The 23,498-nt window shown below is 37.5% G+C and overlaps 2 protein-coding genes across 2 annotated transcripts; both read right to left on the bottom strand.

The window, feature by feature from the left end:
- Window positions 1–999: 999 nt before the first annotated feature.
- Window positions 1,000–17,196, bottom strand: LOC143884949 (Clathrin adaptor complexes medium subunit family protein). Its single transcript, XM_077388831.1, has 13 exons — window positions 16,759–17,196; window positions 14,325–14,502; window positions 11,989–12,079; window positions 9,383–9,477; window positions 9,138–9,227; window positions 8,995–9,043; window positions 8,754–8,892; window positions 7,956–8,072; window positions 6,945–7,035; window positions 6,723–6,865; window positions 2,572–2,686; window positions 1,591–1,635; window positions 1,000–1,496 (listed from the first exon to the last, which is right to left on the bottom strand). The coding sequence occupies exons 1-13, from the start codon at window positions 16,839–16,841 to the stop codon at window positions 1,416–1,418; spliced, it is 1,317 nt and encodes a 438-aa protein (XP_077244946.1). The 5' UTR covers window positions 16,842–17,196; the 3' UTR covers window positions 1,000–1,415.
- Window positions 17,197–21,529: 4,333 nt separating this feature from the next.
- Window positions 21,530–22,222, bottom strand: ATLEA4-1 (Late embryogenesis abundant protein, group 1 protein). Its single transcript, XM_077386827.1, has 2 exons — window positions 22,066–22,222; window positions 21,530–21,982 (listed from the first exon to the last, which is right to left on the bottom strand). The coding sequence occupies exons 1-2, from the start codon at window positions 22,150–22,152 to the stop codon at window positions 21,665–21,667; spliced, it is 405 nt and encodes a 134-aa protein (XP_077242942.1). The 5' UTR covers window positions 22,153–22,222; the 3' UTR covers window positions 21,530–21,664.
- Window positions 22,223–23,498: the final 1,276 nt, after the last annotated feature.

Genomic DNA, 23,498 nt, shown 5'->3' with positions numbered 1-23,498 from the left:
GGTTGAGGCTGACCTGACCTGACCTGAGGAACCCTTTTTTCCAACCTGAGTTTTTAAGCTTACAAAAAAAAAAATTTCATAAAAAAATGTCGGGTTTCACTTGGGCCAGGTTGCTGAAACCCTCAACCAGAACCTGAACCTTACTTTTTTTTTTCAGGTTGAACCCGACCCGAGTTGCACCCCTAGCAATTGCATTTAATGAGCAGTTGAGGACTCGAGGTGAATTTGGGAAAAGCGAGGCTAATATATATAGATCATTTAAAGAACCCCGGCTTTTTCCCTCGGTCTTCAAGGGCCCTACGGATGGGCCAAAATCTCAAAAATCAACAGTGGATGAACAGTTCCAATCACTTCGGACAGAACCCACGTTTCTTGTTCACAATTTGTTTGGATCCCTCTGCAGGGTCCTTTTCAGTTCCTGCATTCTTAGTGTGGGTATGGACCATTTTGAACCGGAGCATCCATCCGAGTGTCTTTAAGTCCTACTTATATTGTTCACAGTTACGGCTTAGGTATAAGAGGGATGAGGGGAGACGAAACTCACGAGAATTCCCGTGGTAAAATGAAATGATGTTTGCCCTTTTGACTAGTGTTTTTAAATATTATGAAGGAAAATACCAGTCATGAATAGGTATAAATGAACAAAAATTGATGGGTATTCTCGTAGATTAGCACCCTCCACTCGGATCTAGGACTCATAGTTAGCTTATGTGAATGGATCGAATGGACTCGGATAGGATCCAAAGGCTGTGCCCAAATCTTGCACATTAACATTCAGATCCTTTGGAGCCAAGGAACCGTCTGGGTCCATTGTACGGGTGCACAATCAACCTGAACCCGACCTCATCTTATGGTAAAATCTCAACCAAAACTCTCAAGAGTTATCCGAGTTGCCCCCTAGTCCATTGACACCCCTACTTACAGCACTATTTCCACATTTTATTTCTAACCACACAGCAGCAAATGCTAATTCAATATTTATGCAATCATCTTGCAAAATTATGAAAACCAATGCTTGCTATAGATGGAAAAAACTGTTCTTTCAAACCGAATGTGTCAAACTCAAAGAAAGTTCTTGCCAAGGGCAACCAATGTCCCACTTGGAATAGCAATCCACGTCCACACTTTCCACAAAATCCCAATTGAAAATCAGCCTTTACAACAGCACAATTGAGAAGCAATTCCACTCCAAAGAATCATTCGCAGAGAACTCCAGCCCTAAAGAAAGCAACTGCTACAATAATACAAGAGAATGCAACAACAAGCTCTTTTTCGGGGATAGGAAAAGGGAACTGTTTACCTGATCAATTAGGAAAATTCGGGTCTCGGGTTCGCTCGCCTGCAAACTTCCCCTCATCCTCCCCAGCACCCTAGAAATCTTCGAAAAGGTGTCAAAGACAATTCCCAGAGTCTATCTAGCATCTGACCTCATATGATCCGGCTTTGGTAATATAACGAACCCACTCGACTGTATTATATCCGCTCTTCTCCCACACCTGAAGTTTAGTTTAATGAGAATGTTACAGTTGATCAGGTTACATAACCAGGTAGCACAAATGAATCTAGCAAATTACTACCATGTATATATACCTTGAGAAATCGAACCCTTAAACCAGATGCAGTAAACATTGGAACCTGCAGAAACCAAGTTTCCAATAAGTAATTATTGCTCACTCATTTAGGCCCTGTTCTTTTAAGATTATGACAACCGATTGTGAGTCCAAAACAAATTTATCATAGATTGGGTGGAACCCACTGCTGAAAATGTGCTCCCACTACAATACAAAAGCCAAAATTTATCTTCAGGGAATGCAACTTTGTTGAAGGCAGCAGTAAAAATCCGGTTAGCTTATCAAACCTTCAGTCATGGGCAATTCCCTATTACAAGTGCTCAGTGTCTATAGTTGTGCCTCTACATACAATCACAGTGTGCACAAGAACAATGCAGGTCGTAAAATTAGATCATGGATACACATGTAAATATGTACGTCTTTGTGAGGATGCATATACTTTCATGACCATGTAACTGATGATGAGCACAAAATACGTTATCAGAAAAAATCTTACTTGTTTGTGAAGAACTCACTGCCGTCCTAGAGGTGGTTCTCAAACAAATCAACTGCCCCACTTTAACCCTTCTATCTCACGATTGAAAGATATAATAAATAATCATTTATTCAAGAAGGAAACTCTCAACAACAATCTGCTCATGCAACCACTGATATTTAAGATGTAAAAGACAACGATATAAAGACATTTTTGTTTTATGATTGTCTGCAACAGCCAACTTAGCGTCGTGAACTTGCCATGTGGGCTAAAATAGGATATGTTTACCATTTTATCAAAAAATATGGAGATTTTTGTTATCACAAAGTAGTATTATGGTGTCACATATGTGCCAGAAAAGGGAGTGCCTTTAGGGACCTTCTTGAGATGGGCATGTCTTCCTTGGTCCTTGCAGCTCTCAGATAAAAACATAAACGATAGTGCTAATATGTGTTGATAACTGATTTGCAATAAAGTTACCCTTTCTAATAAGAAAAAAGTTGCAATGGAAGATTAATACGGCACCTGAAATTCCATTTGGATCGGCGGCCTAGTCCATGACTTCTTTTCTGCAATAGTGGAAATCAGCTCTACCTCGGCACTCATGGTTGGCTCAGTTTGTCCGGGGAATTTTCGTATCCTGCAAAGTTTTGAATATTTTTAAATGCTTGAAAGTATTAGAATGGTGCTTAGCTAGGAAAAGATGGAACATAACTGGATTTAACCGCATGAAATAATTCAGTAAAATTCAAACATAAACGTTAACGCTACGATACTTAGTTTATAAGAAAATTATCCATATGCTCCTTTTCATGGTATTCAAGTTCCTAAGGAAATCCATCTTCCCTTTTTTTATGATTCCAACTATAACCAATACGACCACATAGGCTGCAGAGATATTTGGTTCAATGGAACCAACAGAAATGAAAGTTCTATATCATTTTTCCCGGATTCAGCAATTTGATAGCTCTCACTATCAGGTCTTGAATCAGATCAAAGTTTACTACCATTATAAGCCCCTCAGTTTTCACTTTGTTTGAAGGCTTTATGATAAGCTACCTGCTGAGATCCAACGCTCGAGAAGTTAGGATATGCTTAGCGAAAAAAAGGAGTCAATTTCTCTTCCTTCAAAAGGGTTTCATTATCCAGTTCTTTTGATTGAAATAGACTTGGCTTGGAGTTCCATCCAAAAGGCTACCTAACCAACATCTGGTATCCTCGTCGTTCCATTCAATGAATCCCAATTTTGATGCAAGGGGTACAACACATATCAAGGCCCTGAGATACCCGCACAGTCCTCTTTAGCTAAGTAGTCAAGTGGGACTCCATGTGATTAGACATTAGTCATTAATCATGTCGCAAGCCTTACTACTACTCCACTCCTTGATTTATAGATTCAATTAATAACCAAAAAAAGATAGATGGGTCATTCATTATGGCTTCTGCCCAACCATCCAGTGATGGTTCTAGAACACATATCAAGGCCCTGAGAAGCACAGTCCTCTTTAAAGTAGTCAAGAAAGACTCAATGTGATTAGACCAGGGCTGCAACACGGGTCGGGTTGCATCGGGTTGAGGCCAACCATAGCCCAACCCGAGATAGCATTCCCTCAACCCTAACCCGACCCAACCCGAGTGTAAGCCGAGGATGGTCAACCCTAACCCAACCGGTCTCTAAATCTCTCAACCCTAACCCAACCCATCTAACCTGTTTTTTCCAAATCGGGTCGGGTTGAGTTGGATTGGGTTCAGGTTGACCTGGGGCCAAACAGAAAAATACAAGAAAAAAAAAACATAATCCAAAGAAAATCATGAAAAAATTAGAGGACGGAGGTCGGGTTCGGGTCGGTTCGGGTTGCCATGGCCTCAATCCTAAGCCAACCCGAAACTAAATCGGGTTGGCTTTTCCCAAGCCAAACCAAGGAAATGCCAGGCCAAACTCTGCCAAAATCGGGTTGAGCCAGACCCAAGTTGCACCCCTAGATTAGACATTAGTCATTAATCATGTAGCAAGCCTTACTACTCTTTCACTCCTTGATTCATAGATGCATTTAATGACTGAAAAAGGGATAGATAGCAATAAAATTTACTAGAAAAAAGAGTAAATGTCCATAGTAGTGATGAACCCACAGCAAAAGGGTACACAAGGAATGGTGCAGTGAAATTAAAAGCAAAACAACACAGGTAAAGTAGAAAAGAAATCAATAACAGAGGAAAAGCATCTCCAATGCATAGCGAAGTTCAATCAACCCTTTCTCTAGGTAACATATCAGCAATGATGTCAGCATTCTTGGGCATGTCCTTAAAGAATGTGCACAACTCTGCCAATGTCAACTATAATCTTGGGCATGTCCCTAAAGTATGTGCATAAATTTTGCTAATGTCAACTATTTGAAGGACAATAGCAGCCAGCTTCCATGGCGTCGAGCTTGACTGCCTTGCCCATGCAATCGCAATGGAACAGTCAGACTATTCTTGAAAAATTGTTGTTTGGTAAGAAAGGCCCACCCCTCTGATTCATAGAATTTAAGATACCAACTGGCTCGAAGACCAAAAACATCTTTATGAATTCTCCACAGTTGTTTCTAAATACCCTTCTAATACCTGTCGAAGAGCTTCTACAAAAATTTAGCTTGATGTCATTAAGATGAAAGGAGTTCATCTTGCGATAAATTTTCCTGTCTACTAGTACTTCTTGTAATCAATTTCCAATCCATAAACAAACCACCAATCAACAAACCCTGGAAGTCCTTTTTATATGCCACCCACTTGACGACCAATATCTTAAATATCTAAGGTTGATATATCAATCGACTCCCATCACATATTTCCTTGTTTCCTTTCATTCCAAATACCATAAATGGCGTTGAAAGGGGAAATCTGCCAAATTGCTTAGGGTATTGTTGGGCAAACATGAGAAAATATTCCATTGAAGAATAGTGGGGCCAGTTGTGGGATATGTGAGGAGAGGAAAGACTTGAGAGGACAGGAGTGAAGGGAGCATGAAAAGCCTCCCAAAAAACAGAACAAAAAACCAAATTTAAACTAGAGTATTTTATTTTTATTTTTTTTGAAATGGAAATTATTGAAGATGACAATATAGGGATTTCTTGTACTCTCTCTACTCCGGCCCTCTCAAGTGTCTCCCCCTCCCTCCCCTCCCCTAGGTCCACTCTTACAATTGGGCCCATGAATATCCCATGGAATATTTTTTTCATGGCTTACAATCATGCCCTTAGTCTCTACATGGTCCTTCAGACCACCTCACAAAGAGCCTCTCCTCATCGACTTTGAAGAACCCATTCAAAGACAAAGCACTTAAATTGTTTATCCAAATCAGGCAGGAAATTTGCAATAGATAAACATATGGTTTGGGATCTTCTCTTCACATAAAACACAACTACTTTCAAGCTGGAGTCCTTTTTCTTTAGCAAATTAGAACTGTTGAGCTTAACGTTAGATTGCCATCCAACCAAAGGCGTGTATTCAAAATGGAGCCCCTTGCCCCAAACACAACTCAATCAGAAGCCGATAAATCAATTGCTAAAAGTGAAACAAAGAAAGAAATTACGAAAATTGACCATGAGGATCATGAAGTTTCATCTAAAAATCAACAACCGAACTCCCCTGTCCCCCTCTCAGAAGTAGCACTCCCTAATGGTCAATTCCCGATGACCCACTAGCTTATAAATGAATTTAGTAAAGAAACGAAGGCAGAGCTTACACACTAAGCAATTCCAGTCTTATTACACCTTCTCTACCCAATGCATCTGCAGCCTCATTAGTGTTTCTTAATATGTCGCTTGATGGCAACATATTTGCCTCTGAACAATTCTAGATCTCACCAATAATGTTGCTGATTCCAGGGTTAAGAGTGGGTGGCTTGTAAATGGAGATAACTACATTGCTAGCGGGCAATCTACCGCTAGAGTGACTTGTTGGTTATTCATTTCGGTTCTTTAACCAAGTCACTGTTTATAGATGCTTGTATTTGGGGTCTTTAGGCAGCTTTGCTCATTGAGCTCTTTCACAAATTCTATTCTATACTGCTCGCACATATCTACATATGTATGATAATATGTTGTATTGTCTATAGCATCCTATGCCACATATAACATCATTACACTACTGTGTCGTACACCATACATTCAGGAGAATCTTGTGCACTACATTGTCCTGAATCCATAGTCCAGCCTCTCTGTTTCCCTCTCCATCCTATTTCATCCCACAAGGAGATTAAGTTTGCAAGCCATACATTTAACATCTTGCAGACCATAAAAAACCCTTTCTTCCATCAAATTTGACCCCGTAACCAAGCTTAACACCCTTCGGATTAGGATTTAGGGTGAAATCTCAAGAGTTACTGGTTACTAAAGTAAAACAATCACCAGTTGTAATGTTCTAAAGCAATCACCAGTTGTAAATTGTAATTATCTACATCAAAATGTCTTGCTTTCTGTGAAACATTTGGAACGAATTTTATGGCTGTCTCATAAGGGGAAAACCAGAGGCCATAGTGACAAACTAATACCCTTTTTTTTTAAATGTAAAAAAAAAAAAAAAAAAAACCATTCTCTACATGGTGTAACATAATCTTCTTGGATTACGAAGAAAAGCAAGAGAGCATCATGAAGCACTTAGTTTATGTGAAAATTGTTAAAGCATCAAATACTCACTTCCAAACTATGCAGTCAATAGATGCATTGTACTTGGCTCGGCCAGATGTCACTTGAAAACTTGTCTTTGCGGTTTGCTTTGGAACTGGAACCTTGACAACCACTCCAAGTGCAAACATTTTTGCACCAAAGACACTCTTCACCTGCAAAATTAAAAGCAATAAGAACACTGCTGAACCATGATTAGATGAAATCTGCAACTCAATAATGTTAACTACAAACCTTAACATTTACTTCGATCCGCGTCCTACCCAATTCCTTGATTGTTGGTAACACCCGAAATGGAAGATTTACACCCTCGGTGATACGATACCTATGAAAATCACAGGAAAGGTGACATGATAAATGCACGTGGTTAATACAGGCAACAGTAACTGCAATCCTATTACGTACTGGTGAAGAAAAATCTGATATACATCAAATTAAAAAGTCAAAATTGAGTCCACGTCATAAGATCTCTCTTTATAAAAAAAACTATACAGGTAAAATCATTGCAGTGGATGGCAGAAAGGTCTTCCCAAAAAAGCACATGCAGAGTTGAGACTGAGAGTCTTGAGCAATTTAATGCTGGAAATTGAAGAGCATGGATGAACCATGGTGAAAACTTAAGCAACATATAATGAAAGTCGGACATATTGGAGGTGTATCACCAACACCAAAGTAAAGAGAGAGACACATAGAGATGCAGTAACATGTAATAAAAATCTAACCACCCCTACAAAATTACCAGCCTACTCTCCAGTAATGCAAATATATAGAATTGGGAGGTGGGCTTTGATTTCAACATATATTAGTATACAAGCGGACACATTCATGTACACTGGCCAATTCAGCGACAGACATAAAACGTACATGTCCATTAAACACCCATCCCTATATGCAAGGAGTATGCCAAAATTTATTATGTCTCCCGACAGCAATGTGGAATAATAATTATGAGTTATTGAGCAAATCATTAGAATCTATGTGTCACAAATATTTCTACTCACAAATGCTATATTTGCAGATGCTTTATTAAGAGTTTCACAATGCTTTATTAAGAGTTTTACAAACATGCTTTTCCTTGGCTACAACCTGTCATATATATAGCGCATACACTCGCCACTCATGTGATAATGTCTCAAGGAAGCCCAGTGCTCTCAAATATACTATTAAGAAAGCGACTGAAATCATGTATGTTCCCTTGTTGCAATTCATGGCATAAGATATAAGAGGGAAGTGTAGAAAGCTTACTTCATTAATTCAAATTCACCATCAGGTGGCACAAAACTGACAGTCTTCTCTGAGTTGAACCTTGTCAAGTTTACACATTGGTGGAAAGTAACATCATCGAGCTCAATGGTCTTTCCACTGCACAAAAAAGAGTAAATTTCAGGGCTAAGTTAACAGAGCAATCAGAAGGATCTCAGAGATGTTCTAAGCTAAAACAGACCAAGTATAAAGAGGGAACACAAATGTACAATTTAAACAAAACTAGCAATCCCTTTAAAAGCCAAAGGCCTAATACTTGATCAACGGAAGAGAAGTATATTGCACTAGATTGCAAGGACATAATGGAACCAAAAGAAGCTGAGCTTCTATTCTCACGGAATATTTCTTGTAGAACTTATAAGATCATTTACTTGTCAACCCGGCATATGCAAGGAAACAGAAGCACGCGACAGTGCTAGAACAAAGACTATCAGATAAACACTACAATTCGTTCATAAAAAAAGGGAGATTGTATTGTGAACTTTATTAATGCAATTAGGAACCTTACTAGTGTGTATCATAATGTGATGGAATTTCTCCATGCTTTTCGTAGCACTAATGGTTTGGCAGATTCGCTTCGACTGGTAGTTTAATAAGGCAAGTACCAGTCCCAGTTTACAATGTTAAAGTCCAACTCAAACGAATTTATACTTAAAACATCACTAGCTAAAGAAAGAAATAATTGTCTCAGTGCAAACACTTCATAATGTACAAGAAGAAATAACACACTGATCTACAAACTTTAAGAAGAAAAAGTCTGAAGAATGATCAAAAAATTACCTTTTAGTAGGCCGGGATTTAATTTGTGATTCCTTTTCAAGACCAATTTTGTCATTTAAGCCCAACTTTAGATCAGGCATTCCAGATAGAAAGCACTTCATGAGAATCTTCCCCGTTACATCACAACGAAGGACACTACCTATAATCACCAAAATATTTGACGGAAACAATTAAGCAACCAACTTAGAAACAAGAAAGACTTTGTGCCAGGAGAAATCAACACCTAGGAAACCCAATATACCTTTTGAAGACATAAGAAGATTCACACTTTCCACAATATCTAGGAAAACCTGCAATGTAGGAACTTCAGAAACCTTTTTTGTTGGCAGATTGACTTTCCATAGGGAACTCTCGTAACAAGATGAAAAGAAGACAAAAAGTCACCTCATTCTTCTTATACATGAGACCCTCACGTCTCCAACCAACAGCACCTGTAACTTGGAGAGTTGCATTGGGAACAGGCTTGTCTGCAGGCTGTAGAATTTTCATATTGCAGAAACAACTGGTTAGAAAAGTTTCAACTTAGAATAAACTTTAAACATTCATATAGAGCAGTCCTTTCTGTAGGTTTGACTACATAAGATTCATAATCTTAGAAGACAAAAAGTACAGATATTATAAGATCTGACCTTGGATGAGAATGGTGAACGAACTCCTTCCTGTGTGATGTACAGCTTCAAAATTTCAGGAGAAAGATTTTGTGGGTAACCAAAATCCATGATTTCTGCATGTTACGCAACAAGTATACAACAATCGTAACATATGGAGTTAGTATAATGACACAAAACTGATCTTTCATTTGAAGAGAAGTATGATGTGCAGAAGAGAAACCATCTAATAGAGTCAGACTCTTGCAAATAGCAAATGCTAAAAGAAGAGAAAAGGTTACACATCAGCTCCACAGAAGGAGCAACTTGAAATTTCCACACCAGCCTCGGTAAAAAGTAAGTAATAAGATATACCAGAATAATCATGTTAATTTAGAAACCCAAGAGCCAGGACAAAGCAATTGATTGGAGATGATGAAAGCATTTGGAAACTTGGCAATACAATAAATGAAATCAGCAGAAAACAACAAACATAGAATATTTGAAATGATTGATGAACTGGATGGAACAGCCCAAATATCAATAGAGAAAGCTAGATATACCAAAATCCTGAATGATATCTAGATAGCAGTATACCAAAATCCTGAATGATATCTAGAGAACAACAAATATCAAGAGAATGCTAAATATACCTAAATATACCAAATATCAATAAATGAAATCAGCCCAAATATCAATAGAGACCTGCCCACATTTTCACTTTTCTAAACCAATCACCAGAGTCGAATCAACTCTGGTGAGTCTCAACTCGACCCTCCATGTTTCCAAATCCGAACTCTGTAATGATATCTAGTGAGGAGGCAATTGAAATGGACTCAGACCCTGTCATCAAATCCAATGATGTTAACTTTTGTCAGTGGATCTCTTGAGGCGGTAAAGGGCCTCATTGTACCTTGAGCTTGTGTGGCTACTACCAAGGGCATGTTTATGGTAAATTCACTGATCTGCAGCTACAGCTCTTGTTTTCTTCCATTTTCATCTTATTTTCCTCCTTCCCTTTCGATTTCACGCAAAGCTACCATTATCGACGAGCACCTGTAGCGCTAACTCTCTTAGCCTTGTTCAACTCCAACCCCCCATACTTGTTGCATCTCCAATCATGTGCTTCCCTCTACGTCAATTGACGAGTTCCATCGCCTTGCCTCAAACATCTAACGATAAATTATCCATTCCAACACCACTATCGGGATTAATTCTCATAGGAATTCCCATACCTGCCATGTAAATTGGTGGCAAAACACTTGGGTTTTGATATTTGTTTCCATCTAGAGAACAAATTGAGGTTTGGAAGATCAGGGAATGGTATTGAGTGGTTTGTGGAGGATGGAATGTTTCAGAGAAGAATAGTGGTAAGAGAAAAAATGGCAGTGTTTAGTTGAAACAGAGAAACATGGGGGAGTGATGGAGACCATGGCTGGAGTATTTCTAGGCCATCAACATGGGGAAGGGTTATTTTCAAGCTTTACTTATCGAGAGATCAAATTCGATATACTTTTCTCCTACAACCCCAGTTTCCTCATCTGGTTCATACAACCAAATCATGAGAAGGGTATTTTGATAATTTAAAAAAAAAATCTCTAAGAGACATGTAAGATTTGAGAATATGCTATCCCCAACAAATATTATAGCAAAAAAATCACTAAAACAACAAATATCTAGAGAATGCTAATCAAGATATCCACGCCCAAAATAATATTATAGCAATTTCTATCCAACAATTAAGACCGATGTCCAGCTTGCGAGCAAGTGATATGCATTGCATATACCGTGAGTGAATAATTATATGTTTGACTCCTTCCACATGAATTTTAGAATAATTTTCTCCAATATATTTAAGAATTATTTCATTTGACTAACAACAAGTGGTCTGTGAACTACGATCCATCCTTTCCATCAAATAATAATCATCCTAGGGAATAGTCCCGCCCTACAAAGTGGGGTGGGGAGACCCTATGGCATCCAAAAAATAATAATAATCATGTGTAGGTGATCAGCCACAAAGGCCTTTAAGGAGATCCATACAGGTTGAGTACCGGAAGGCACTCAACTCTTGAGTGTTATCCCACGACGTGAGGCAAGATCCCAAAGAGAATGAGGGCTGATTATACAAGGATGACAGAACAATTTCGATTTGATAGTATGAATTTGATTAAATTTCCTATCCAAATGGCATGCGTGATACCTGTTGTAGTGAATAACGCACAACCGACCAGATTGTCAAGACACAGAATTAAATAATATACATTTATGAAAATACAAAAAATTTACATGTGCCCATACAATTAAGTCCAATTGGAAATTTCAAACATTGTTTACTTGAATAGGTACTGCCAAGCTACATAGCAATGTAGAGAACACTGCACACTAGATTACTATCCAATGACAAAAAATCTCAAAACATACAGTTATAATCTGGCAACTCCACCCCACCCAGCTTCAAATCCCCCTACTTTTACCAATTAGCATTGGTCGAAGATAATTAGCTCAAGAAAACTCCCTATAATACAGATAACGAACTTATTGCAGCAACTTTAGCCAAAAAAGCAGAACCAAAATTAGAAAATGAAAAGGAATGTCTCTCAAGGTTAATTGCAACATCACATAAAGAAATGGAACAGAATGAGTACCATCCAAAAGTTCATAAATCAGAACGAAATTGTTACGAATAGCATCTTCATCAAATGCACCGCCAAAATAAGATTTGAACAGTGCAACCGCCTGTTCAGAAAAATAAAACATCCAGATTTTAGGTTATATGGCATTATAAGTAAAAGCAAAGCAGCCTAAGGCTCAACTGTCTTAGTCATTTAGATGGCCTAGTCATAAATTTACTACGACAGAATGGCAGCCTCGAGTGGTGAAATTTAATTAACAAATACCAGTATCAGCATCCACCATTAGCAACAAACAAAATCATCAATCAAATCCATGTTTCTATAATGGAGGCAAGTTTCTAATGCAACTATTTCCACCAAATACACAGAGTAGAAGCACCAGTGACCAAGGAAATTTCACCAATTTGAAACCATAGTTGTTGAAACCATAGTTGAATGAATTATAGCAGGAGTAAAGACCTAGTGGTTCTCAAATAAGTCAACCAAAAGCAATTATAAAGAATTTGTATAAACTAAATCCTAAATTTTGAAATATGTTTACGTTTTTAATAGATTAAGGGTTTTGCTAACGAGTGCCCTTAGGGCACCCGTTAAGGTGCATTGGAAATGATATTTTACAATCATTTTACACATTGTTTGATAAAAATACTCATATTCTGTGAAATTATTATCAAAAGATATGTAAAATATCATTTCCAATACACCTTCACTGGTGCCCTAAGGGCACTCCTTAGCAAAACCCATAAATTAAATACTAACTTGTTTATGTATTGATAAAACATTTCTAACAGCATCGAGGGCCCAAAAGCAATCATAAACTAAAAAAAATACAAAATTAATGGCATTAAAGGTAGATGTAATGTAGTCATTGTAGCAACAACAAATGTTGGGCACGAGAGGAACCCTAGTTATTAGATTCGAACTACTAAGGATGGGATACACCACCTTCAAATTATTCCAATATTTAGATAAGGGGATGTGTTCAGCTCAATTTTGCCAAAATTCGATGATTTGCAATTCAATTCCTACAATTTGGACTGAATCTTACCCTATGTGATTCAAGTCCCCAAGTTAAATTCCACCACATATAAATCCTGTTTCTTACTGAGTCTTATGATTCAAGTCGTGAGTTCTAAGACCCAGTCAAAATCCTACAGTTCAGTAAGATACAAAAAATCATAGTTGCAACTTGCGAGCAGCTAAGAGCTATATTTTGATTTTTCTTTTTTTGGCTTAATTTTTATCTCTTCTGATGTTGCAGCTAAGAGCTATGTTTTGATTTTTCTTTCTGGCATAATTTTTATCTCTTCTTAAGGGATTTGGTGTGGTCACTACTCATCAGTCATCAATCACAGTAGTGATCCTTAGCTCTTCTCAACTTCTGGTATTTTTCTTTTGAGGAAAAAAGAAGGCCATCGGTTGATAGAATGGCAGTATTATTACGTTGGTACCAAAGGCCTCCGGAAGGCCAACGGTACTTCCGGAGGTTCAATCCCAGTTTATCTACCAAAATGAAAAAAAAAAAAAAAAAAACAGATTTTATTTAGATATGCGTGGCTTTAAGTTGATGATACGGCAAAGATTGACTTTGAATTGAATCGACGAAAATAGATTTGGTACCTTTTTTTAAAAAAAAATTGATTTGGTGTACAGTTAGATTTTACCTTTTTTTTATAATGTACGACTAGAATTATAGAACCAAAATGAACCTTCTGACAGATAATGTGTCATTGCAATATGTTATGATGCTCATGTTATTAAAAGAAAAGTATGCATTTCCTTTTAAGGATAAGTTGATAATGATTTCTTTAATCTTTATTGAGAAAATAAAAGACAAAAACTGATCGAGATGATCAGAAAGATAAAGAAGTTGATCTGAAAGATACAAGAACAAATTAAGTTGTCATATGATATAAATATAGAAAAAGTTTCCATAACGATCATTTAAAAAAAATTGCATAACCCTTCCCAGATCCTTCTAATATCATTCAATTTTTTCTTGATTCTTAAAAAAATGATTCTGATATTTTTTCTATTTAAATCTACATCATGCTTTTATGATATATTCCGATTCAAGGAACAATGGTTTCATTGAATTTAATGTTCATTAACTTTATTGGGCAAGGCATAGAGAAATAAGGTTCTCACATGCAAAAAAAATAAATTGATGAATGGAAGCAGTTAAATATATTGAGATGTAAGTTCATATGGATTGTGAAATTAAAAGCGCATAAAACCCCAATGAAAAGCAAGAAACCTACTAAGGAACCACAGCGGTGTACTTTTTTTTTTTTTAATGGCGACCACAGCAGTGTACAATAAAACACAAAAAATTTGATAATGTGTACCTCAACAACGAACTTGAATGCACAAGCAACATTGGCATTGCTGCTGACAACAATCACAATGTACACATTGCTGATTCTCATGTAAAAGAAAGAGCAACCTCCTATTTGCCGAACAGGACATGTGCCAAGTTCCTTTGTTTGCATTATGTGCATTCGAAATGCATCCACCATGTTCCCACTGATGAAGCCAGCCAGTATAAACACAATTTGAGCATGTTATTACAAAAACAAAAATGTGAAATTTTAAATATTCTCGAAATGGAACTGACAGGATTCAGAATACTGATACAAAATCATGGGAAAGCAAACACAAACAAGCAGGAAGAAATATAGACAAAGGAAAATGACAAGCGTCGATGCTGATAAAACAGGATACATCATTCAAATCAATAAAAGATGAATCCACATACACATGAGTAGTAGGTTACATCCATAAGGGAAATATTCATGTTTTGCAAAAAAGAAATAAGGTTTCCAGATCAAGATTCTAGCAAATATCAAGGCTAGTAAAAATAAAATGCATGGCACACCAACATAAACCCAGGATTGCCACTGAATCATGGTCAAGTACAGCAGAAAACTTTGGCGAACCAGATTTTCTCTGAACTGAAGTACTAAGAAGCAACTTGGAACCGACCTTGTAGCTTGAGCATGTCCTCATAGGTCTGGCATGTACAATCTTTCACACTGGATTACACAGTTCCAAGAACACCAATACAAGTGAATAGCAACACCTAGACTCTATCCAATTTCATGTTTGAAAGTAAATACACATCAATAGCGAATGGCTGGATTTACAAGAAGGAGTCTGCCTCTTCAGCTTTTTTGTATTGAGATAGGTGAATGGTTAAGCAGAGGCTCCTGGATTCAAATTGACATTACAGTATCATACGGAATTTATACATTACATGGTTCTCTTTCTAGGATATCCATGTTCTTTTTCCAAATTTAAATTCTAGATTGAAATACTGAATTATATCTTCGTTTCTCAAGTCACCATTTAAATTCGTAAAAAACGAGCTTGTGCCTTCCAATGGCTTAACCTGCTCAGGCAAAGAATAAGAGAAGACTAAAGGAGATGGGTAATTTCTATAAATAATGAGGGCATATAATTATCCTAAGTTTGTTACCTGTTTTTTGCGTTGTTCTCTCGTTCCCCTTCCCCTTTCTACTCCTTGTTAACAATCTCAGTCACGTTTCACTTTTAGGCCATCAATAAAATTCTTTTATCTTTCAAAAAGAAAAACAAGCATGACTCTCACAAGGTGGATCAAAAGGTAGCAAGCCCGTCAAACGAGGCTTGGAGGCACTGGCTTCTACTAATAGGCCCACTGCAAATGGGAACAATTGAAATAGCCCATAAATCAATTCCCGTGGGCCCGAAAAATGAAAAGGCCAGCCCACAAAACGCCCACGCCTGAGCGTTTCCAAACAGACCTAGGCCCAGCTGCACTACAGCAAGTTCCCTGTGCATATTATATGTATCCAGCAATCTAGTGATCGTAGTTCGATTGGTTGTAAATTTTGTTAAAATTGGAATTAATAGCTAGATAACCATGAGATGGTGAGAGATGAAAGTAAAACGCAATGAAGAAACTATGAGTGTGCCCACTTTAATGAAAAATTCCATTCAACTGCCCAAAATTCTAACTATTGTTAAGGATGAGAAATACACCGAATGAAATGCCACCTGCAATACCTTTCCCCGAATACAAGCAAGACAGCAAGAATACGTATTGGAATTTCCAAATACCGTGTTCTTGAATCATTCCAAATACCGTTTACAATCTAACTAATTTGAGCAGCTCATTCGTAATTGTTATGATTCCATAACCCTTAACCTTGTGCCCTAAAATTTCTGACTTGTTAAAAGATGCACAACTGGAGTTATAAAAAAACTTAATTGCAAATCTCAAACACACCAATCTATGCATCCATAACTCAAGAATCTTACCCAAATTTAGGGTCCATTGATTCGAGGAAGATCCAGTCCTCTACGTTCTTAAATATTTGTTCTTACTACAAGTGGAAAATCGAGAATCTCTAAATTCCACTAACTTTGTATCAAAAGCATATCAAAACTAACCCTAGTTTTGTATCAATGATCGATGATATATAATTCGTAGTTTTCTCCTTCTAATTCCCAAGAATTTACCAACAAAAACATGGAAATTCCCAATCCAGTCATCTACGTTCTTACATGTTCGTTCTCAGTTCTCACTACAAGTGGAAAATCAATAGTGTCTAAATTCCAATCCCCTAGAATTTACAAACAAAACATGAAAATTCCCAATTCACACATCAGGCACAAAAAAAATTAAAGGGTTTTTACACATGTTTTGATAATGGAGTCTCAAAACATGTGTAAAATGATTGCAAGACCCAAAATTAAAAACAAACGAAAAGAAAAGAGGCGTGAGATTTGGATTACTACCCGACATCATCACGATAGAGGCGATTGATGAGAACATCACCACGTAGATTCAAGAAATATATAGCCGAAGCAGACACAGGCATTTCGGATCCAGCGAATCGAGATCTGAGCTGAAGCCGAACACAATAAACCCTAGGAAAATTCAGATCTCATATAACCACCAAAAAAACCCTAGTTCTTATTCTCTTTCAGTGAAATAAATGATTTGAGAACGAATCGAAAGTGATTAGAAAACGATTGGCGGGATTGGAATTGAAATGAAAGGGATTTCAGATCTATGTTTTCTTTTGCCTTCTTTCGGATTTTCAGGGTGGGGGAATTTTCAGGTCGTCGCGAGGGCTTCTAGAATGGAAGAGGGCCGGAAGAGAGGAAATATGAGACTTTTCCTAAAACCTTTTCCGCCCTCCTTTTTGTCTTCTCACTCTTATTTTTCGTTTTATTTATCTCTCTTTTTCCTAGGCCTTGTTTGCATTACAGGAAAAACATTTCCCTTTCCTCGGTTTATAGATGAATAATAGGGCGTTGACAAATTCCCACCCCCTGTACGATAATTCGCACCACATTAGTGTGAAATGACGTCAAATTATCGTACAGTGGATGCATATTTATCATCGCCTAAATAATATGGAGCAATATATTTAGAGGAATATTATCATAAATTGAAGGCCCCTTTATTGAACCAGTCTTCTAATGTTATCTTTTTCATCTGCAATCAAACAGTGGAAAAATAAAAAATTTGGAATTCTTTTTTTCTTTTCAAGCTTTTCCAAAAAAAAATAAAAAAAATTTAATGCGATCGAGATGGAGCCTTACTACAACGTGAAATGAAAATTGTGCAGAAAATTTCACGAGCAGAAATAAAATTAGATAAGTGTATACGAGGGTGACCTCGGATAGCTTATCTGAGCTAGCGAGTATGAATAGGATAGGTGCCTATGTTGCTTGGTTTACATATGTTAGATATTGATTCTATATGACCTAACATAGATAAGGTGTTCCTAACAAATCATCTCCATAAGATCATACTAACCCTTGATTTGTGGAGGTTTAAAATGGACGCATAGATCGAATGGTTAGGATGATCCTATGAAGATGATTTCTTACGAACACTCTATCTATGTTAGTTTTTATGGAATGAATGGGTCGGATGGCTCAAACAGCATAGCTTGATGTGCTATTTGTAGTGGGTAGCTCAGATATCTCATATGAGGTTCTCCCTAGATACATCGCCCCTATATAATATATTCATATTTATAATTTGCAGTGTATTTCCCGATAAATCCTAATAAGTTATGAATTGTACCATAGCTTTAAAGGACACTTTTGTCTTAGGCAACCTAGTTGGCCATCAATAAGGTGAGCTTTTTACGTGGTGTTGGTGTGTAGCTGCACTTAATCATGGTGCCCCTCTTGATATTTGATCCAACAACAGCTGAATTTATAAGAAGCAGTTGTGGATCATACTTTAAGGGCGGCACATATGTCATACGCCCATTGTGTGCAGCTATGCTCGTACACCATAGACTTTCACTCGATATAAATCACACCCATGGAGGAGTGTCGGATGCCCCTAGCACAACTGTGTAATCGTATAATTTAACCATAGTTTTCGCAATCAGCCAGTAGAGTGGACAAGGGATTAGTGCATCTAGTAGTTCTAGTAGTGCCACAACTGTGTGTCTTGGCCACTTCCAATTAGGTGAGAAATGCCTTTGGTAAAGGCAATGTCTCGCCTCTAAAACTCCTTTTGGGCCACAGACATTTACGCCAACAAAAAATGCTTTGGTAAGGGCATTGTCTCAGCCTCTAAAATCTCTTTAAAGTGAAAAAAAATATATTTTGGTAGGCTTAATTGGCAAGGACAAAGGGTAATGAGACATATACTTAGCTCATGAATTTATTTTCATGATAAACTAGCTTCTCCAAGTGGTGAGGGAGAGTGGGAGAGGGGTATAGATACAAGAGGGACTAAGTGAGGTGAGAGAACTAAAAGCCTAGAGAAGCAGGGAAACAAAAAATCTCATCCCAAAATATGATCGACTTTTTCCTTGTTTTTAAGTCACACTTCCCACCCTCAACTCAGTCGTGCCCTCTCAAGTCTCTTATTATCCCACCCGCACTACCCCTCTCTCACCCACTTGGAGAAGCTAATTTATCATGAAAAAAAATTCATGGTTGCCGGACATGCCGTGAGTGTCATCTAAGCGTGGTAGTGAAACGATTCGCTATTCGTTTTTTTCAGATCTATAAAACCCTAAGTCGTCATCTTTCTTACTATGGCATATTGATCCAAGTGATCGTACGATTCCAGAATCACTTTTCGTTTAGCTTCTCGTCCTTCCTAATAACATAACTAGGCACTTTGAAACAAGTAAATGTGTAAATAACCATGTTTCCCCCGTCACAGTCGTGATCAAGGTTAGCTTGCCAGCTTTGGAAAGCAATTTCCCTCCCAAACCTGGAGGTGAACAGCTATAATATCAGCAATGGAGTCATAAGTCGCATTAGTTGGATAACTATTAAAGAGAGAGACAGATTTTTTGCTTTATGAGCACATGTGGCCCCTCTTTTGAGGTGACTGTACACATGAATTTTTAATACCAAGGAGTTGTTAGGTTACTGTCCTAAATCTACTGTCGGGAAGTGCCTCTCTTCCTTTTTCTAAGGCTAATTCAAAGATAAGAAGGTTCTTTCTAGAACTTGAAACAATCAATTACTCCAAAAGCTTAAGCCCTGTTCGTTTAAGATTATGTCAACTGATTGTGAGTGCCAAACCTGGACTCAAAATTGCATTTAAATTTGAGTTCAATAATCAGTTTAGCGCTCACAATCGGTTGTCATAATCTGAAACGAACAGGGCATAAGCTGTTAGAGCTGATGTTATTTAATCATTTATACTTCAATATTGAGACTACCGTGGTTGTTCAATAATATAGGACTTCTAGGCCCTGTTTGTCTTGGATTTTGAGAACCCACTGTGAGTTGACCTTGTTCAATAATCTCGGAAACTGATTATTGGACTCAAAATTAGTTTCGGACTCAAATTATGTTTAATTTTGACTCCAATATTCAGTTTTGGTCTCACAATCCGTCCTCAAATTCCAAACAAACAAGACCTTAGGGTTGACCTTAAGACCTATCTCTTTTGAAACTATTGACAAATATTCAGTTGTCATAGTCTGAAACAAACAGGGCATAAGGGCATAAGCTATTAGAGCTGATGTTATTTAATCATTTATACTTCAACATTGAGAGTACCGTGGTTGTTCAATCTAATCTAATCTAATCTAATCTAACTACTATATATAAAGGCGGAATCGTGGGTTAAGTTCTTCCACCATTTGCCAAAAATCCCATCTATATCACAGCTGTATTACGCCTATTCTCTTAAATAATAAGTTATGATATTAACTACTTTCTTTAGGGTAAAATCGTAATCTACATACGAAAAGTACCGACACAGGGTGCCTGTCTATGACAATTATGAAAAAAATACCAAGAAGAGGTAAAGACATATGACAATGACGAAACAACTACTTTATATTACTCATGCAGGCTACTTGTAAAATATTGACGGATTCCAGACACCTCAAGAGGAACAACAATTATGGAAACTTCTATTGATTGAAGGGCTAAGATCAGCCTATATCCAATCGATTGGAGGGCTAGGATAATATTAAATAATATTAATAATTATTTAATATTATCCCGAAATTTCAGCTGAAATTACTTAAATTTCGGTCAAAATTCTATACAAGAAAAATAGTCGTTCATGGATTTAGTCGGATTTTAGACGAAATCCGCGGAATCCATAAAAATCAATTTAAAAGATACTTTAACTCGGTCAAAATTTCAGTAATTTTGACCGAAATTTTAGGATAATATTAAATAAGGGATAAAATCCATATTTTTTAAGAATATTCCTTAAATTTCAGAACGGGATTTCGGGGGGAAATGAATTTTCAATTGAAAATTTGAAAATTCGATTAAATTTTAGAAAAAAATTTCTAGGCAAAATTTCATTTCGTTAGAAATTTCATACCATTTCGGGTTGACCAAATTTGGATTTCGGTCGAAATTTCAAACCAGCTTAAGAACAAAATTTTAAATTTCAATTTAAGTTTTGATCGTCTTGGAAATGTGGACGTTTCGGTTTCGGTTTCAGATGAAAATTTCGATAATAAGTAAAGTAATATTGTTTTCCCTATTATATGAATATGAATAGATCCTAGATAGTTGTTCCTTTTAATGAACTCCAATATTAGATTGCCACTTCATTTTGTACTATTTGAACTGATATTTGAGTCCCACAGTGGTACGTGCATTTTTCCTAGGCCCTGTTTGTCGACTGTAAGTCGGAAACTGATTATTCGACTCAAAATTAGTTTCGGACTCAAATTATGTTTAATTTTGACTCCAATATTCAGCTTTGGTCTAACAATCCGTCCTCAAATTCCAAACAAAGAGGACCTTAGGGTTGACCTTAAGACCTATCTCTTTTGAAACTGTTGACAAATATTCGGAAGGTTCCGACATTCTTGATTGAGAACCAGCAAATAAAAGGATAACAACGAAGAATGAGTAATTGTGGTGGGGTGAAATTATTTTTTATTTATAGTATTTCATGATGGTTTCATTGGTAGGATTTTCAGGAACTAAGTTGGATTTCAACGATTTTGGGGTTCGAAGAGGGGAGAAACTTTCCCTTTAAAAAAAGCTAAAATAAAAAAACCATGATGTACATCACAAATCTTCACACAGCCAAAAGAAAAGGAGCAACAGTACATGACTAATTTGCAAAAGGAAGAAGAACATCACAAGAACTAAAAGGAGGAACACCACAAAGAAAAAAAAAAAAACTAGTCTGCGACTAAATCAATCTCCACCGTCCGATCTTAATCTAGATTTATTTTGTGGTGGGAGTCTGTCCCGTACCCGGGTAAGTTGGGGCCACGGTGGTGGGGCCCGCAACGCCACCGGTGGTGGCCGGAGGAACAACACCTGCGGTGGCCGGATAATGGCGGCCATGCTGCTCGTGCGAAGCCACAAGTGGGTCCACTCCGGCAACAGTTGGCACGCACGTGCCGACCTCGTGGGGGTGCCTTTCAGCCTTGTGTTGAGCCTTGGCTTCGTGTAAATGCATCTTTGCTTCTGTTTCTTTGGCCTTCCTATGCTCGTGGGCGATCTCCTTCTCCACTTCATTCCTCGCCCCTGCCTTCTCTTTCTGAAAATTAACCATGAGATTAATATCTGCACCCCCTAATAATAATTGAAATCAATGGAAACATAAGGAAATATCATATATACCTTCTCTTCGACCTTGGCCTTGTATTTGTCAACGTGCTCCTTAGCAGCACTACTCATGTTGCTCAATTTCTCCTTTGCAGCCTGCATTTTTTTTTTCCTTCTTTTATAATAACCACAGATCAAACGGTAATACAGTGCGAAATCTGGAAAACGGTAGTACCTTGCGAAATCTGAAAAAAGCACCCCATTTTATAGACGCAAAGTGGCCGTTTGAAACTGCCGCGTTGCCTGCAACGTGTCGTGCATGCATGGGCGTTAGCGTAAAGCTCGCCAACTGGGTCAGATGAATCTCCACCAGTAAAAAAGACAAACGTAGCATATCCCCGATTAGAGGATGGATTGTCTTAGATAAGATTCATTTCAGGATATGAGTTATCCGAGATTTTATAAGATATCTTACTATCTTAGCATGTATGTCCGTCATAATACACATGGAGGAAAAAAGTGCAGTGGGCCCACGTATCTGATTGATCTAAAGCTTTCATTTTTTAGTCCCTGACGTAGATGGGCTGTGCCGGAAAAAACTTCTATAAACTTTCGATTTGTTGAGGTTTTTGTCCTTTTTTGAGAAATCTGAGCCATCCATTTTACATCAAATGGATCAGAAGATTAGGATCATCTTACGCAAAAGATTTTTCAGGCACGGCCTATCTACAGCTGTGACCAACAAATGAATGGTCTAGATCATCCAAATACATTACAATAGTGTTGGAACTCAAATAAAACTAATATTAGAAATATAATTCATCAGAAATATGACTCATTAAGCCCATGTTTGGCAACCACGATTTTTTTCCCATGTAAGATTAGCTACCGTGACCGAGTGAGGAGAGCGTAAGAAGAGGTTGAAAAGATAAAACTCCACCCAAATATATGATTTATATTTGAGAGCGAGGTTTCTGAGCTCGAGCTCATGCTGGGGTAGAGCTCATAATACACCATCTCCCATAGTTGTTTGACTCATCTAACCCTTTCATTTTTTAGGACCTCACATAGATAGGGTATTCCTAACAAACCATCTCCATATCATAATCCTAACAATTCAATCTATAGAAGAACATCTTCTAGCCATCCATTTTAAACCTCTACAGATCATAAACCTAACCATAACCTACATTCATAACCATAACCATAAACCATAATCCTAATCATAACATATAGAATGAATGTGTTGGATGAATCAAACAACTATGGGAGATATGTTTCTAAGCTCTAGCTCGCTGAGCTCGAGCTCATAAACCTTTTCCTATTTATATTTTCCTTGTTTTTTTTCCATATTCTCACTCTCTCTTACTCATGTCTTCTCAAGTCTCTCCTTCACCTATCAAATAAAAAAGAGTCTCTCCTTGTCTCACCCTCCCAACCCCAACCCCCCCCCCCCCCCCAGCCCCCCCCTCTTATGATTAAAATAATATTCCATGGAAAAAAAAAAA

The sequence above is a fragment of the Tasmannia lanceolata genome, unplaced genomic scaffold (assembly GCF_043159265.1).
Source record: "Tasmannia lanceolata isolate RefF3 unplaced genomic scaffold, GAP_Taslan_0.1 ptg000008l, whole genome shotgun sequence".
Taxonomy (NCBI): Eukaryota; Viridiplantae; Streptophyta; class Magnoliopsida; order Canellales; family Winteraceae; genus Tasmannia; species Tasmannia lanceolata.
This window is presented reverse-complemented; position numbering and strand designations above follow the sequence as displayed.